Here is a 19,135-nt window from a genome sequence, read left to right on the forward strand (position 1 = left end):
ATTGATCTGACGGGTGTGTTTCCAATTCGTGTAATCCAAGAAAACCCTTAATAAGAAGACTATGTTTCAGGTGAGAATTCCCGATAGGTTCCGTGTGAAAATTCTTCAATGTACTCAGTTATTCTTGTTAAATGAGTCTTTTCTTTCTCGGTATACAAGAAAGTATGATGAAAGTAATATGAGCTGCATTCTTGAAAATTTTATTTTGCGAAGAAAGACTTCTATGCACAATCCAATATACAGTTTTATATATGAAATCATTATTGTACAGGACGACAGTAATGTAATTTTGATTCGATCGAAGCTTATAAATAGTTCTTCTATCGCAAATATGAACAACAGAAGTTTATTAACGTTATTTTTTCTATCATTGAAACAGTTATTTACAATTTTTAACAAAAAATCCTACATCAAAGTTCCAGCTAATATTGCTTTAAATTAAATTACACTTCAAACTCCAAATGTACAATTTGGAAGTAAATTATATTCCCAGAGTAAAAATGTATTTTTGATTTGGGTGACCCATAATCAAAAAATAGTTTGAATCGTCACAAATTTTTTTCTTTTTGGTCACCATATCATTTTTGCAAAACTTTTTTTGGAGAATTTGGTGTGACTCATAAAACAAATATTGGAAACTTCCTCAAAAAAGATCAAAATTGTCCGCAAAACAAACTAATCTTTCATTTTTGCAATACATGTGCAAAAACCTAAAAGAAAAAGAAACCGTAACTATTCCAAGGCATGTCTCTTTTTTTTTTTCTTGATACTATATTTACTTGTTGATTTAGCTACATTTTATCATCTTACAAAAAATTCTTCTGAATTCACCACTCATAGAGATATATACAAAGAAGTTTACGGTACTGTTGACCAAGGTACATAAATCAAGCAAGTCTCCAACTCCCGAAAATAGCAAAAAGTAAAATAGATGCCCGTCGTCTCCATGGAAACCAGAAATAAACGACATGATACCAATCGGAAGTTCAGTAAGGACATAAATGAATGCAATGACGGTCAACATTAGGCTTGTTTGATTGTAGGCTTCGGCCGACGAGAGATTCTGAGTGATGTCTTGGACCCGTCTCTTGGCGTTTTGAACATGACAAATGATTAAGCTACACAGAATCACGATGGTCATGATGGGGATTATTTTTACCACCACTCCATAAATCCACAGCAAAAGAGTGGGATATTCGGGATGGGATTTTGTGAATGCCGTTGGCATAAGAAAATAAATGGTAGCATTTGTTGAGTTTCCTTGATTGATTTTTTGAACTCCGTAGAAAGGATAGTTTGCTGCTGAGGCCAGAAGGACCGTGACAGTTACGACTGCGATGGAGATTTTCGCGCGTTTGATGGTGCAGACTTTCGACGCTAGTGTAGGTTTCACAATTTTGATGTACCGGAAAATCATCATCGTAATCGTGAACCAAGTGGAGAGCATATGAAAAGCAATGAACAAATGGAAACTTATCATCACAATATACATTCCCGCCTCGGTATAGGTTTCTTCGTCATTAGGCGACATCATCATGAAGAAGCAGACGACATAAATTTGAAACATCAGGAGACAAAGTGTGTCTGCAACAGCTAAAAAGGATAATATGAAGAAGGTAGGCTTTTGGGACTTTTTTCGATTCCATACAATGCAGCTTACAATGTTTCCTACAATACCTGTCAAGCAAATCAGACTGCTGACGTACCCATGGTAACGTCTGTACACAAGTGTTGGATCTACCATTCTAGAAAATTAAATTGAAATAAATGGTTAACAACAAAGAGAAAATCGCCTAAAATATTGCATTAAATTACGTTGCTTATCCAACACGCACTATATTTGCACAACAGAAAAAACTTTTTAATCTATAAGGTGTAAGTTCAAAAGTATGCAACATTAGGTAAACAAACCAAATCTCCTAAACATATGCCCTGATTAAAAACCAAAAAAAAAAAAAAAAAAGAAAGATTTACAGCAAATCCAAATTATGGATTTGCTACTGCATATAAATAAAAAGAGGGATTCTGGGAATCAAGTTCTCATCGTAAAACTTAACTTTTCGACCACAAATTCGTCGCCAGAGAGAACATGAATATTTTCAAACCTTATTGCACATCGAAAACGAAAAGAGTACTAGTGTACCGATCATGTTTTCTTAAAATGAGTTGGCAACTGCTTAAGAACATACGCAATATACCTTACCTACTAATAGATTTTCAAAATATTTCTAAATTAAGATTATAGTGTCATTAGATATTCACAGACAAAAAATCAGCATGTATTACCAGGGTTCTTTGAAAGATATCAGTTGATGAAAATTCTTGGATGATTCAAAGAAAAATATATAAAAAATACTAAACTTATATTCTAGATGTTTCTTTTATTTAAAATTGTTTTGAAGGAGTGTACAACACCATATATAGACTTTGACATTAAAATAGAACACAGTTCTTTCAAAAATTGGAACTCTTCAACTCCATGGGAAAAGTTCAAACTACGTTGTCCTTAACAGTTATTTAAAAAAATAAGGAAGAAAAATTATTTTCAAACCTTATTGCATATCATCAGAACAACACCTATCATATTCCAAAAGTTAAACTGACTATTGGTAAAAATGTCGCTGAATTCCGAGGAAAAGTAAGTGTAGAAGGACGTTATCTAGATCGACCCCCCATTGACACCTGCATAGTATGAATCAAAGTACTCAGAAGTACAAAGAGCCGGGCTCATTTCCAGAGTAGAATGGATTTCTTACATGAATCACGTTTATATTCTGATGAAAAAATTATTTTAAAACTATCAATATAAATGATAAGACACTGACAGTGAGTTTTTCAATCCAAATACCACGGTCCGATTTTGTCAGAATCAGAATTAATCTGGTACCGCAGCTGAATGTAAACAAACAGGCCAGTCTGGTTCCCTCTCCTGCTTTACCTCGTATGTGTAGAGAACTACGGTAACACTGATTATCAAAAATCCTTACGCTAATCAACTATGTTCTTTGACTTATGAAGTTTTCAAAGTCATTACTACTAATGTTTATTTTATATAGATAAAACTTCGTTTTATTTTTGTATTGCTTTATTTAGCGTTTGTATTATCTCAAAAGCGGTTGAGAGTAAGAACTATATTTTTGTACGTAACTTTAAAATGGCGACTATGGGGTCAACATCCTGCCTTGAACAGGATCACATAAGCCGGTGTCGGTGCCGGCAATTGCTCTTTGAGCAATAAGCCCGGCTAAAAATGATTTTGAAAATCTTATTGCCCAGTGATAATATCATATGCCAAAATATGAATTTGCTACTTCTCAAAATGTAAGAGGAGACCGAGGAAGAAGATAGTGTGATATGATTTCATAGAAGATGGTGCTTCGTTAAGGTCTCTTTATTGCTAATATCAGAATTAGCTGATCGATTGTAGTCATTTTATAACTATTTACATGTATACTGCGTGTCAATGTAGGATGTTAGGTAAGTAGGCATAACTTACTACTCTTATTACAAACAAAAAAGATTATTCAGATTCGTTAATATCTGAACAACGTGTTTATTTCGCTCGTTTACTTAGTTTAATTTGTCACCTTAAAAAACTCTAGGGATGAGTTGATATATCCAAATTAATGCGTGATTTATTTCAGGTAGCTGAAGAAAGAACTTTACCTCAGACTAAAACCTCAGGTGAACTTTGATTTTTTTTAACCTCTGCAAGATTGGTATCGAGAGTACTACTAAGCAGAAACTATGAAGACATTTTCTGATTAGAGTTACAAGATTATAGTCTTCATCGAATGAATAAGTTAGCATATAGCATGAATATTTGAAATGGTTAGAAAATAACTCTTTTAGTCGGAGTAGGATAAAACATCTCTTCAATTCACATATAGAAAAGCTAGAATGTGTACATTGTACATGTAAAATCAGCGTACAAATGCTAACAAATTCATGAGTGTATAATTCTCGAATGGGACGTAAAAAACATACATTCAATCAATATATCATGAATAAGGTATTTTAAGTAATTTTATTCTACCTCCAGTCATCGCTTGCGATGAAATATAATGTTATATATAGTGTCCAAAATACCATAACTATTAATGTTAATTAATTAACTATTAATTACCTCGAAGGCGAATGGATCAGACTAGGTTTGCTGAATGATGTCAAAGTAAACAGTCAACTGTAAAGTCGCTGCTTTTTGTAATTTGTCTTATTTATTTAGTAATATTCCAATCATATTCACCTGCTTAACTTTTTTTTTATGTCTCCCAACTTATTCACTACTAGGAATTTCCTCTTATAATAGTCTCATCAATGTTTAAAGCGAGACAGGTAGGCTACTCACTGAAAAGTTGATGTTACAGGGATTTTAACAGGTTCGTTTATAGTCAGCATTTAATAAATATGGTTGTTATATGACTTTTTTCCCCAAAATATAACCTATCATTAGGTGTGATTAATCAACAAGACCCGCCTCTGGAATTTCCAAGGTCCGTGTTTTATTCCGTCTTCACATACTTGTATTGTTTTAAGACTTTTTGAGATCCATTACTGATCGTTTTGTTTATCCTTTTCATTAATTATAAAACAGATGTGGCAGTGTGTCTGTGGAGTCTTTAACGCTCACGTGGAACTTTCGAATCCTCAAGGTGAACGATGTCAATATCCATGCATATTTCCAATGAATACAGTAATGAGAGTTTTGTTATCCACTAAATAATTAGGCATTACATTTTTTAATCTTTGCAATATATTAAAGATATAGAATATCTAATTATATGATATTCTTGAAGCATCTGCAGTCCTTTGATTTAGAGTATTGTAGGTAAAATCAATGCATGTATGCAATTAGAATAAATGGTAGCAAAAAATGATTTTCATTTTTTGTCTCTATGGGCTGCTGATAAGCTTTGTTATGAAGATTGCAATGGCAATGTGCATATTACGATCGAACGTGTATTTATCAAGAACACAGACCTCCAAAACCAAGAAGGGGGTATATTAGGTGCTCTAAAGGAATGTGCATCCCCTACCTACACGTTACACATGTCGTGTGCCCCTTGTCATAATTGTGAGGGGGTGAATTATACTTTCAAAATAGCACTCGGCACTACATGTTTCGTTTCAGTCTAATCCAAAAAGTTACAATCACTAGCTAACATTCTAAAACAAAAAGTCAATGCTCAAACACACATCATATTTCATCTCTTTCCCCTAAACCCCTCCCACAATTATACAGATAACCAATGAAAATATACAGAGCTCAAATGTAACATTAAAAAAAGAATGGTTGACATTAATTTCAACATAATTCTCAGGACAGGAAATGCTCGTACATGTATCTTTAGGTGGAAACATTTCACTTCAGCTACCAAATTGAATGGTGACGTTGTTTGCATGCAAAAAATTTAAACCTAAACTAAATCAGTCATTAAAAATCAACAAATTACATTTTATCGATAGAAATTTCTCACTATTTGTTGTTACAATAAATTGCTTCTCGCACTTTGTAATATTGCAAAATGTTTTGATAAAATCATATTTACAAAGAATGTTTTCATTTACAACATGTCTGCAACCGTATAAACCATAGCAAAAAGATGATGTTCTTGAATTCGCATAGGTACAAAATTTCTCAAAAGACCTACTGGTGTTACTAAAACACTATTGTTAATTTTAGATACTGGTGTCTTACCGGTGTGAGAAATAGTTCCCTCAAATTTTGTTGACTTCATAGGGGATTCGGAAATTTCACATGACCCAGTAACTCCCCGGTCTTACTGGGTCTCACTCGTTATGGTCGTATCACAGGGGCATCTTATCTACTGTGTTCTCTACTTCACATATAAAAATACACGTGTATTTTTATATGTGAAGTAGAGAACACAGTGGATAAGATGCCCCTGTGGTCGTATCCTCACGGAATTTTCGGTTATTTTTGCGGCATTCACGTGCTGAATGGCCCTTCATAAAGCATAACTGACACCGGACTTGTGCCTCTCTTGTCGCTGGCTCTCCTATCGGACACACGGTGGACTGGGACTGAAGCACACCCACAGCCTTGGTTAATTCTTAATTGTACTTGGTTTGTTCAGTGACGATAGATTCAAAATCCTTGGGAGAATGCTTAACCGTTTCCAAGGAGCTTGCTTCTTGCGCCAGACGGGCTCTCTTCATCGTCTCCTCCCAAGTCTCTGTGTTATTCTGCACAACATAGATCCTGAAGTTTAGTGGCAGACCTCTAACAAAAACCGTCATTTTCTCCCTTTCTGACTTTTGAAGTCTGGTACAAACCTTCTCAATGTCTTTAATGTAGTCTTCCAGGGTTTATGGTTTTGACATGGTCTTGCTCCAGAAGCCATATTGGAGTTTTACTGTTAAAGTGCTAGATGCTAATTGTTCGTATAAATCGTTTGCAGATGCAAACTCTTCTCCAGGCATTTGACATCGGAATCTGGCACTAACAACTTCAGTGCATCAAAAATTGCTTCCGCATCTGTATGAATTCCGGAAATTTTGGCCCAGCTTTTAAATAGAGAGATCCAAAGGTTAATATCATTTTCTTGTCCGGACAATTTCTCGGGTTTAAATACACTACTTTTCTTTGTGTCGTTGTTTTCCCGTTCGATTCTTCCTTGATTACTGTAATGTGTTCTTGTATGGTCGCATTCAGTTCACTTGCCATTTCAGATCTAATAATCATCTTTCTGTACGTATCTGTTGGTATCTCTTTCTATTGTCTCTTCATCAGGCTCGGATTCTAGTGCCTGCTGTCTAGCAACAAACATTTTTTATAAAAGTCATTTTCTCGATCGTATTTCATGAATTCTGCTATTACCAAGATTCTCCAGCAATTGTGACGTTGTAAATTATACTTTGAAAAAAGCACTCGTCACTACTGTTTCTTTTCAATATTTATTCATGAAAATACTTAAACCAAGACTCAATTCTCAAACACACATCACATCTCATCTCTTTTCCCTAAACTCCTCTCACAATTATAAAGATAGCCGATGAAAGACTTAATACAGAACTCAAATGCAACATCAAAATATAAAACATGAATTTCAACAGAATTCTCGGTAGAGGAAATGCTCAGGCTTTTATACACTAAAAATGAAACTCAAAATACTGTCACTGATACTGTGGGGCGGCAGGGGGAGAGATGTCAAAATTGTTAAATACAATACAGATGCTGAAACATCAAAGTAAAAGTAAAATGTACAAAATTACTTATTGACATAAAAAAAAATCCGTAGACTGTGTAAATACTGGAGTAATGGCTTAATAATAAGTATGAAAATGTCGGCTATTTGACTTAATGCTAGATTAAATTTGTTGTCAAGGTCATTGTATCGACCTTAGAACTTGCGAAGAGAAGATTTTAAAGGGGCTCTCTTGATTCTTTTGTTTCATCAACTTGATTGTCAATAACTTGCCTCGTGAACTGGGCAAGGACACAGACGCATTGAGTGTCTGCTAAGCAATTGTAAAATATTTGTATTTCATTTGATTTTTAACCGAGAAACTTTTTCTGTTTCTGGCAAAAACAGTGTGCAAATCATATCAAGGAATTGGTTCTTAGGTGCCTAGGAGGAGTAAGCATCCCCTGTTGTTTGGTCACACCCGCCATGAGCTGTATGTATATTGGTTAGATCAACGGGACTTTCATCATAACCATTCCTTTTTGCCAGATATCATGATTTCGTTAGATTTACACGCTTTTTAGCGAGTAGGCCAATTTTTTAATAAGCCAATAAGTTTTATACAGGGTCTGTATGTATATGTATATGCTCCTGCAAATAACAAGATCGATCTTAAAGGGTAGGGTTTTCCTCAATACCAGTTGTCGTCCCCAAATCGATACTCCAATATAAATCCCCCCGGAAATTCTCACAATATATTCAAATATCTCCCCCCTTTTCTCCTTCTCTATTAATGCTAAAGTCATATTTAAAATATTTTGAAAGAATTGTTCAAAACCCCAAAAATGATTATGTCAAGTTTTACAAGTATTGTTAGGCCAAAATTTACACACTGAATTGTCGACGGATTTTCTCGCTATTCCCAATTACCGGTACGACAAGGAGCATGCGTCGGTTTGATCGTTTAGAAGGCGTTCACTCCTCCATAACACCTGATCCCAACTTTGATGTTTTAGGTTTTAGAGAGACAGTTTGCCCTGCTCCTGAATTGTTTAGTTGGACGAGACCTTTGAACTTGAATACTTTTCACTATCTCCATATATTGTTTGTCAGTCAATGTTGAACATTAAAGAAATGGTAAAATTTGTACAGAAACATGATTTGACTTCTCAAAACCTCTTTTATTCTTGCGGTACCTTGTAGTAAAGATTTTTTAAAAAAGCGTTCAACAAAACACCTTTAAAGATTCAATACTTTGTTTGCCCTCCATCCAGATTTGATCTTTAGTTTTTTGCTTATTACAAAAAATTTCAAGAAAATGTCAAATTTATAATTGATAGCATCTAGAGACCATTTTTCGTGTAATTGAATCAAGTATTTCTTCAAATGGGAAGAAGAAAAAAAACACGAAGGAACATTACTCATGGAAACCGAAGCATTGGTTTGTCTCCTTGACACCAGCGACGTCACATTTGTTTTAAAGCAATATAAGCTGCATGTTTGAAAAATTAATTTTGCTGTTAAAATGTGTTATTATAATTAATTTGTATTTTATTAAAACCCTTTATGATTAATAAAACCAAAATGAAATTTTTCATTGTTTCAGGAGAAATATTTCCGTACAATCGAATATATATCATTATATAAGAAATCAATATCGTGCAGGACGACAGTAATGTAATTTTGCTTCTATTAATGCTTATACAAAGTTCTTCTTTCGCAAATATGAACAACAGAAGTTTAAATGTACTATTTTTCTGTCATTGAAATAGTTGACTACAAATTTGCAACAAAATTTTTCCATGTCAAATTTGCAGCTCATATATTGCTTTAAAAATTGAAAGCAGAAAGCAAATTTATACTCTCTGAAATTTTCGTTTTCGAATTTCTAGAATTTGGCCTATTTTTAGTTACATGGAAGTATCAACTATCTTGGATATTTAAACCCAGAAACTTGGAAATTTACACATCAATATCATGTATTCGTAATTAGATATACAAATTGCAGAAAAATCCACTTTAAATAAAATTCCAGCTTTTAAGTTCCATGGCAACAGTATCCAGTCTTTACATTGAACAATTTTTTTTGTAGAAACCTTTTAAAAATTTGTGGACAGCTAATTATCGAAAAAATAGTACTCTTTCTTCTCTCTTAAAAAACTTAACAATTAATAAGGATATATATATAAAAGGTCGTCTTTTATTGTTCTGAATGGAATAAGATTAAATGTAGAGTTACAATTCTAAGTAAACTTTACTTTAAGGTAGGATTCTTCTCACATTTCTTGTATTTAAAAATTAATGAAATTTTCACAGAATCAAGAGGACAATATCACTAAATGATGATATCAGTGAGATTAAATTTGACCGTCTAATATTAGAGACAAGGTCAGGTCAAGGTCATTACCTTTTTCCTGGACATTAAGAATACAAAAATAATGTTTCCAATCATGCGATCCCTACTTGTAATTCAAAAGATTGAATGTTTTTCTTTTTGCATAAAAGATACTACCATATAAGGCCTATAAGATGATATTGCCAAATTGACATAGAAAATCTAAATAAAATGGATATGTGCTAATCCGAATTTCCTCTACTTTTCTTAATTTTTAAGGATTTATTAGTTATCTTTATATGTTTCCTATATATAACTTTTTCCAATTTTCGCATACAGTAAAGTTGTTACATAAAGGTACAAAATGATACAAAAACTAAAAGTTTTGATCGTTTACTAAGAGAGGAATAATACTTTTTATGGATTTTTGGCTCAAACTGTACTCAGATTTAAAGCATTTAAAAACCAAAATAGTTCTAGTATGTGTGAAAAATCTTATTTATATGATATAATTTGAAACTTTAGTCCCTTATTATTAATTTAACTTACATTTGAAAATTTCGTCTAGTCTTTGATTGCGTAGAACTTATAACTAAATTCAATGTTCTGTAATAATTTTGAGAGGCAGAAAAGAAGATATTTTCATACGCCACCATTCCGCCAAAAATATAGTCCCTGCTAGTTTTCAAACGCAGTTTACCATTTCTATTTAAAGTTGTATAATTGTGACGAGGAAAGAAAAATATGGTTTTTTAAATCTCTTACATCTAAATATATAAGACATATCAACAAATGTATTTTGAATATTCCATCTAGTCAGAAACCAGAGGAGGATCCTACCTTAAGCTTTATACTATAATTTCAGGATCCAATAGAAACTACTTTCATTTAAGTTCATAATAATGCATTCAGCGTAGGTACTTAGTATCTAATTTCTTTTTAAATAAATTCAATGATTCTTACTCCCTTCCGGAACCAATATAAACTGATAAGATTTTTTTTACAATAAGATATTATAGTTTTAATAATATAAGGAACTTACATTGTCTGACGCAGATAGCCACGGAATTTCTTCACATCTGACTTCCTGCTAAGCCACTAAGTAAGTATTAAGTAAAAATGGGTACAGCACTATGCTTTATAGCAAAAGCTTCATTTTTCTTTTTTGCGAAAATAAATCAATAGTTTGTATAATACTTTACGTAAATATGAGGTGCTTATATCTAGTGTTGTAAATTTGTGATCATCTTACCTTTCAAAAAATTAGTAAAACAATTAAGGTGATATTTACTATACTGAGATTCTTGCATAACAGAATCGTTATTATGAATGAGTGCAAGAATAGAAGCCGAACAGATTTCTCTTGAAAAATCAAATTGATTCATCTTTTAAGCTTTGGGAATTTTTATTATTTTACTTTTTAGAATTTTTTTCACTACTTATCTAGATAATAATTATTCCAACTAAAAATAGATACTAGACTTAGATTAAAAAACAGGGGGATGATATGAAGTCTTCATATGATGAAGATTGCACCTGGCCTGGGGGCCATAAAACTTAGACGAGCTCACTTTTGATCTCACTTTTACCAAAGGAAAATATAGTGGGAAAATGAGACTCAGATAAAAAGTGAGCTCATCAAAGTTTTATGGCCTCCGTGGCACCTGATCCGACCTCTGATGTTTTGGAGGTCCGTGTTTGCTCTGCTCATATTTTTTTTATTGTTTTATGGATTTTTGATCTTGAATACTGTTTGTTATCTCCATGTATCTTACTAAGGACACATATATACTCAGTGTCAATATATGTTTTCATTGAGATGACTAAAAAATCCATTCTCAATATTTTTTTGTCCTCAGAATATCTTACTTTATCATATTTGTTATACCCACAGAACGAAATTGGAGAGGAGATAATAAAACGCTTGTGAGTGTGTTGGTGAACGAATTCCTGAGTAAAGGAAGTAATCATTTACATTGATTTCGATATATTTATATTAACTGAATATTTTTCCTTTATTTCTTATGAAGACCATTGCCATTAATCAGTGCATAAACGACAATAAGCAAGCCACTTGCTTAGATTTCTTGAATAATGGCTGTTCCATCAGTTAAGCTTGCAATTACATTTTAATCAATATTACAATATTTAACAAAATCTAATTTAACTTTGATTTTTTTTTTAAACAGATGTAAATATAAACAATGAAATGTCTTTCTTTGGTTGTTAGTACGGAAATTAACGTCGCAGCTATCGCAGAAAAAAATTACATAACCCGCGGGTTATGTATTTTTTCTGCAACAGCTGCGATCGACATGCTTGCTTTGCGGGGCGCTTGTTTATAGGATAATATCAATAAGATTATATAGAATTAAAATATGAAGATCACGAAATGTAAGCCTGTCGAAACAATACAACTCAGGAGTAGAGCATACACTGAACCTCTAAAATATAGTATGTGGGATCTGGTGCCATAGAGGAGTAAGCATCCCCTGTCGACCAGTGCCTACTTGCCCTTTGTTATGATTGGATAAACGTGAAAAATCCGTATATTCAGTGTGGAAATAATGACTTAACAATTTCTATGTTAAACGTCAGGCAATATTTGACTAAATGATAGATTGTATTTGTTTAAAAACCCATTATATCGACAATAAAATTTGCGAACTGTTGTCTTAAAATGAGATTCTTGTGTCATCAACGTTGTTGTTAGTAACTTGTTTCGATTAAAACGTTGTTAGAATGTAGAGCTTGTTCTTGCCTACCGAATACAGTGGTAGAAATAAACTACATATGCAGGTGATAATGGTATATTGCTACATAAATGAGGAAAGATGGCGATGAATAGGTTTTTAACATATGAAAAAGAAGTGTCAGACTATGTGATATCTTTTATCTCGAGTTCAGAGAGATATCGAATCAACATAGGATTGAATGAATATTGTTATAGATAAGACGTCGAATTGAATGCCAAAGCAAGATGCATTTGCTTTTCATGTAGAAGTTCTGCTTTATATGAATAAAGAAATACGTAAGTTTTTAATAACGTGCATCTTCGCTAGCCAAGGTTTTCTGATACGCGACTCTCCTCAGAAACCCTTGTCATACAGTGCTGTGAAAAGAAGAGATTGTTTTCGTCATGTGATCTTGAACTTAAACAGGTACGCACATATTGTGTCATCAACTGAAATAAAAAACGTATTTAAATCATAAAACTTTTTAAAGAATGATTAAAGAGAAGGTATTGCTTTTTCATTTGTTATTTAAATTGCAAATCTACATCTTCAATGTAGGTTCTTAATTATATTTTGCACATATCTTAATATATTGCATAAGTCGACACTATATCTCCTCATAGAATACCATGTGATTGTTCTTTACTTGCGTTTTTTATTCCCGAGAGTAAAAAACTCAACATATGTTTCGAACGCAGATATCGTCACTTACAAAAAATAAAAAAAACAATGGCTGATTGATTGATCGATCGATGTCGATTCACTCCAACTCCAATCACAACTTGAGAAAAAAAATCTCAACTTTTTTAAACACCGTATGCCAAGGGTTTATGAGAAGAATAGCGTATCAAAAACCCTTGTCTGGCGAAGATGATAACGAGGGATAATTCAGTTTTCTAGAGATTTTACCATGATGTTAAAGCACATAAAATGAATGTGGTAAACAGTACAGATAAAATTTTAGAAGAACAGTTCTTTCGCTCTATCTGCCTTATGTGGATAACATTAATGATATTACACTTTATTGTAAGTTGATATTTCATTATATGCTGATACGCTGATTCTTCGTTGTGTGGTGAAACTTTGCCATTACATGTTGATACCCATGTATCACTTAATCCGTTGTCTTTGTACGCTGCTATTTCTTTCTGTAAAATTTTACATGATGCCACTTTGGCATAGTAATACATGTACAAGAACACACACTCATAACGAAGCGCCAGGTACGACGACACCGCTTTATCGTAAGCGTAATTCATTATATCCGTTAAGTTTACAACATATTTTGAACTCACAGGGAAAATAAATCACTTCGCTGTGAGCGTCGATTCATTTTAAGAATATTCGCTATAAGCGTGGTGTACTGTAGTTTGCTGTTACTTCCTCATTATATAAGGATTTCCTCATTATCTGCGTATAATTTGTCTAATCAACACTTCTAAAACAAATTTATTCAGGGTAATAATGTGTTAATTATTGCTAGCTATTATTTATGTTTGGCGTCATTTGGTTGTATCAACAGGTATGATGTAACGATGACACTAATTATAATAAATTATGATGTAATGATGGCCTTCATTACGACATCGCATCGTTAAGACTGATATATATGTAATATATATCTGAATACATAGGTTAAACTTAGCCCTCCTTTCCTATATCATATGTGTTGTCTAATAATATCATGGCTTATGACTTATGTTTGGATGTGTGAAACAAATCGAAGTATATTTTTACAACGTTAACACGCATATTCATTGCAAAAAGTGAAGAAACAAGCAAAATTTAAAGGACTGTGGCTCTAAACTCTAGCTCTTCTCAATCAAAAGTTATAAGGAACAAGATGTGTTTGTGAAACACTGATGCCCCCTTTAAAAGTAATGGTCGAGGTTAAAGTTTTTTTTTCATAAGTACGGAAATCTCCAAGATCAATGTCATAAGGTCAAAGTTGTTGGTATCCAATAAAAGGTCTTTGTACAGTGTTGAAAGTCATAGCTCCACTACTAGTATATCAAAAGTTATGGGCCAGGTTAAAGTTTTTGTGACGGACGGACAGACATACGGACAGACGAATGAGATTTAATGTCACGATAAGGGTTTATCTTACAAAGCATCTTTTCATTGATGATAATTGCAATGTATTCTTCACAATTTTTAATAACTCTGTTATAAACACTGGGACAAACACTGAGCATGCATATTTCTGAAAATTTTCAGATAATCAAAGGTTTCAATTACAAAATGCTTCAAAGTTGAATGTGTATTTGGATGATGCAAGACTATCTTTATTTCTATTACAACTTAATGATCTGATATAGAAGACATTCAGATAATTTCTGGATATACAGAGGTGTTTGATAACATGTAAGTAAACACAATTAAATTATTATTATACATCATGGTCTTAGATATAGAAGTTTCAACTTAAATTTCTCGTAAGAAAACTGTACATGTGAATTTGGTAATCAGGTGCTGCCCGTTTATGAAATAATTGGAAAAATATATATTCACACTTTTAAATAGATTATTACACCCAAAATTCAAAGAGATACCCCCCCCCCCATCTTGATCATCCTTAGTTCTAAGAAAAATGCAACATAAAACGAATTTTGATTTGATACATTATTCCACCTGTATACGTGCGTTTCCAAGAATGTTAATGATTGTTAACGTATATTTTGACCTTTATATGTTTAAAGATTAATTATCAAGTCAAAAACGAGTTATAAAAGAATTTATCTGGGCAAAAATGAGCCTATCCGGTTTTCGTACTTCTGTTTGTTCTTTTTTATAACAATTTTATAAGAATGAAAACCTTATTTGCTTTTAATAGTTTCTATACATTTCATCAAATAGCTTAGACATTTATGCAAATTAAGATTGTGTGATGGAGAGAGGGAGAGAGTACAATTGTGGTAATATGTTCGTGATACAGTCAGTAACAAATGAACTCTGAAAGATAGACATTATTATGTACGGAGACTGAAAATTTACAGAGGCTATTTTCTTTGAAAAGATTGGATTTATATCGAAACTGAAAATTCCCACGTATATTGCCGATAAAGTATAAATCCTAATACGCTGTAAGCCTTACGTAAAAATGAAAAAAAGAAACGTAAACATACAACAGGCATAGGCGTCGGAACCGGGGGGGCTAGGGGGGGGGGGCTTAGCACTCCCCCCCCCCCACTTTTTTTTCCAAATATATACTTAGTATAGACTTAGCCCCCCACTTTTTTTCCAAGCATATACTTAGTATAGACATTTAACATTGCTTCGAAGGTTCAGCCCCCCCCCCCTCACGAAATAGGATTTTCGTGTTGGGGAAGTTGACATTTCGGTTTTTTTTTTTTTTTTGCTTGTCAGGTTTTTTGAGAAGGTATAATTTTTTTTTTACACCTAGCCCCCCCCACTTTCAATTTGCTTCCAACGCCAATGACAGGTGAGCTTGTGTGTTACTTAAGATGAATATCTCTGTATAGTTCTTATTAAATTCAATTGTAAAGTAATCAATTTTTGTTCAGATTTTTTTTATGCATATGAATTTTTAATACATACATGTATACATATACAGTACTATGTGATGTTGTTTGTCACTTCTTTATCATACTTAATTAAAAATTGATCAAAGCAAGATAACAATTGATTGGAAATCTTCAGGAATCTGGGTTCTCTTCAGAATTTCACTGATCTGTCACATGTTAGCAATCTTCTGCTGCAACAGGCTCCTGTCATATAGGAAAGGCAAAAATAATAATATTTTGCTGCTGTTCATTTTATTTCATGCTATTAATTTAGATTCTCTAGTTAATATGTTGTTTAATTGCTTTTATAACTTGTATGAATTATTTTACTTTAAATTTGCACATGTTGCATGTCATATCGCAATATATAACGAGAGGAACTAAGTAAGTTGTAGAGAACGTTTCCAATCCTTTTGATTTTCCCAATAAATATATTTAATAATTAGGGGGAAATTGCATATAATTGCTAAAAATCAACTCGAAAAGAAAAAAATGTTACATTTTTAAAACACATTTTTCTAAGAATTTGCCGTCTCTGGATCTTCTTTCCACGACTTAAATCATAAGTTGTGTATTTCGATAAAAAGGAAATAAAATAAAGACAAGTCTAAGAGACCATGAAAAATGATTTAAATAATCATTTTGTACGTATGCGGTGTATCATTGTAGATTTAAAATCAATATTCTATGTGTAGAGATGAAACAGGCAGTACCAAGCAAGAGCATCAACCAATCATTTTTCCCAGATCCTTGCAAGAAAAAAAAACTTTTTTGAAAACAAACAAGTGATTTGTCATAACGTGCGCAAATGGTACCCATCGGAATTCCAATAGATTGTTGAAAAACTTGGTCTCCAACAACCACATATATATTGTCAATCAGAAACCCTAGCATCGTTTTAAAAATCATTTTTCAGAGTACTTGTGTGTACAGTCAGAATGTTTTTAACAAAATATTGTAGCAAATGACCAATGAAAAGGTGAGTAAATTAACGAGTTCCATTTTTATTGAAAAAAAAACACAGCTGTCAATGATATCAAAAAGCCTGGAGTTAAATTTATCGTTGGGGAATGGTTGTATATACGAGTAGAGTTGAAAACGGTAAATTTTGATGCTATTGATTTTAATAAAATTTTGTGACTTCGAATATATAGTTGCACGGTACTTATGGATTTTTCCTTCACTACTGTTAATATTTGAATGAGGAGTAAAGAAAGAGGCTTGGTAGAAAATTTATTTAAACCTGCTTTATACATGCATGCATCTTTGTTTGTAAGGATATTTATGAAGTTTTGGAATCAAACATATATGTAGATATGGTGATTCAAATGCATTCTATTTGTTAGGAATATCAAACATATTCAAAACTGCCATATGATTTTGAAGATTCTTTTTCCTAAGAAAGGGAGCTCTGGGTATGTTGGATTATCACTAGTAGAATTAAATCCCAGTAATACTAAAATACACTATAAAAACTTACAGTGACTGCATCATTTTGGCAGTGTCAAACAATTATTACAAAATTATACGTTTATAAATGGAAATTTCCATTGCAAAGATATGAAGTATTCGTTCCGTGTTTGCTCTGCTCCTATTTTGTATTGTTTTATGGACTTTGATGTTGAACAATGTTCGTTATCTCCATATCCTTCTTCTTGACTTTCCTTTGTGTTTCATTGAAGTAGTGCCTAGCTGGGGGTAAATTATTACATTATTTACATGAACATTATTAATAACAATTTGAATTTACGGTGTATGCATGATTTATTTTGTGTAAATTGTTGATATTTCATTCTGGTCGCACAGGCATACAAAAATATGACGTCGCAAACAAGCAATATATTGCATTTTTTACATTACAATAAATCCACGCAGATGAGTCTAAAAAAAAGTAGAAGGAATAATTCGAAACGAGAGGATTTGGCTGACAAATTTTTAGAGTATGTTTTCAGGTAGACAGTAAACCGGCGATAATTGTCAAGAACACATAACCCCGAAAGAAACCAATATTGTTTCTTCATGATGTAGTTATGACATTTTTAGGAATAAGAAACAAACTGTCAAAGCCTTTTAATTTTCTGTTATATAATGAATAATATAAAAAAGCAGCGTATTCAAATAATGAAACATAAAATTGCACTTTTAAAAAGGAAACGGCTTTATCAAATGGCGCTGTCTTTTTTTTTTTGCTATTTGTTATTAACGGCTAAATACAAACATTCCAATTCTCAAACATAAATAAAGTTTTGTTTAGTCATGGAAAATTGACCAACGATCAGTTTCTGACTTGGATTAATTCTAAAATCGTATCAGTGTATAAAGCGTCAAATTCATCCAAAAAGTGCCATAGTAATTTGGAGATTGAATGATATTTGTTATCTCCATATCTATCTCATCGATAAACCAGATTTATCAATTGTAAACTATAATTTACCAAGCATTTTAGACAAGGATATTTAATCTACATATATATTTTTAAATAACACTGTATATCTAATTAGATACAGTTTCGTAATTAGTAACTTATATGGTAATTAACTTTATAATAAGAAAAAAGAAAACAGTTTATGTTAGCTATATAACTTTATTTATTATTATTAACTCTAAATTATAGTTATAGAATAGCTTCTTATATTTTCATACTGATTTTGATCAATTTGATATTTAACTTTACCGTTAAATATATTCTCACAAATGGAAAATTTGGGAGACAAATTGTTTAAACAAGAGGCCCATGGGCCACATCGCTCACCTGAGCACTATGACTAGGAAAAAGTAGAAATCGGTTTATTATTGAAAAGTTTAAATCCAAAAGTAGTCCCATGACCAATCATGGCTTTGCTATTCTTGAGAAGATGAATTTTAAAGAATTTTTCTATATATGTCTATGTAAAACTTTGGTCGGCCCTTGTGGCCCCGCCCTACCCCCGGGTCATGATTTGAAAAAAGCTTGAATCTACACTACCTGAGGATGCTTCCATATAAATATGATTAATTCTGGCTTTGTTATTCTTGAGAAGAAGATTTTTAAAGAATTTTCCTATATATATCTATGTAAAACTTTGGTTGGCCATTGTGGCCCCGCCCTACCCCCATATAAATATGATGAATTATGGGTCTTGAGAAGAAGATTTTTAAAGAATTTTCCTATATATGTGAACAAAATTGAATCTAAACTACCTGAGGATGCTTCCATATAAATATGATCAATCATGGCTTTGTTTTTCTTGAGAAGATGATTTTTAGAGAATTTTCCTATATATTTCTATGTAAAACTTTGGTTGGCCATTGTGGCCCCGCCCTACCCTTGGGGGTCATGATTTGAACAAACTTGAATCTACACTACCTAAGGATGTTTCCCCATAAGTTTCATCTTTCCTGGTACAGTGGTTC

At 32.6% G+C, this 19,135-nt stretch overlaps 1 protein-coding gene across 1 annotated transcript; it reads right to left on the reverse strand.

Moving 5' to 3' along the window:
* Positions 1–638: 638 nt before the first annotated feature.
* LOC134256082 (G-protein coupled receptor dmsr-1-like) lies at positions 639–5,791 on the reverse strand. Its single transcript, XM_062738683.1, has 2 exons — positions 5,699–5,791; positions 639–1,745 (listed from the first exon to the last, which is right to left on the reverse strand). Exon 2 carries the CDS (start codon positions 1,742–1,744, stop codon positions 788–790), a length of 957 nt encoding a protein of 318 aa, XP_062594667.1. The 5' UTR covers position 1,745; positions 5,699–5,791; the 3' UTR covers positions 639–787.
* Between the last annotated feature and the right edge of the window lie 13,344 nt (positions 5,792–19,135).

Source organism: Saccostrea cucullata, unplaced genomic scaffold (genome assembly GCF_032062105.1).
Source record: "Saccostrea cucullata isolate Sc308-1 unplaced genomic scaffold, CSIRO_AGI_Scuc_v1 ctg141, whole genome shotgun sequence".
NCBI lineage: Eukaryota > Metazoa > Mollusca > Bivalvia > Ostreida > Ostreidae > Saccostrea > Saccostrea cuccullata.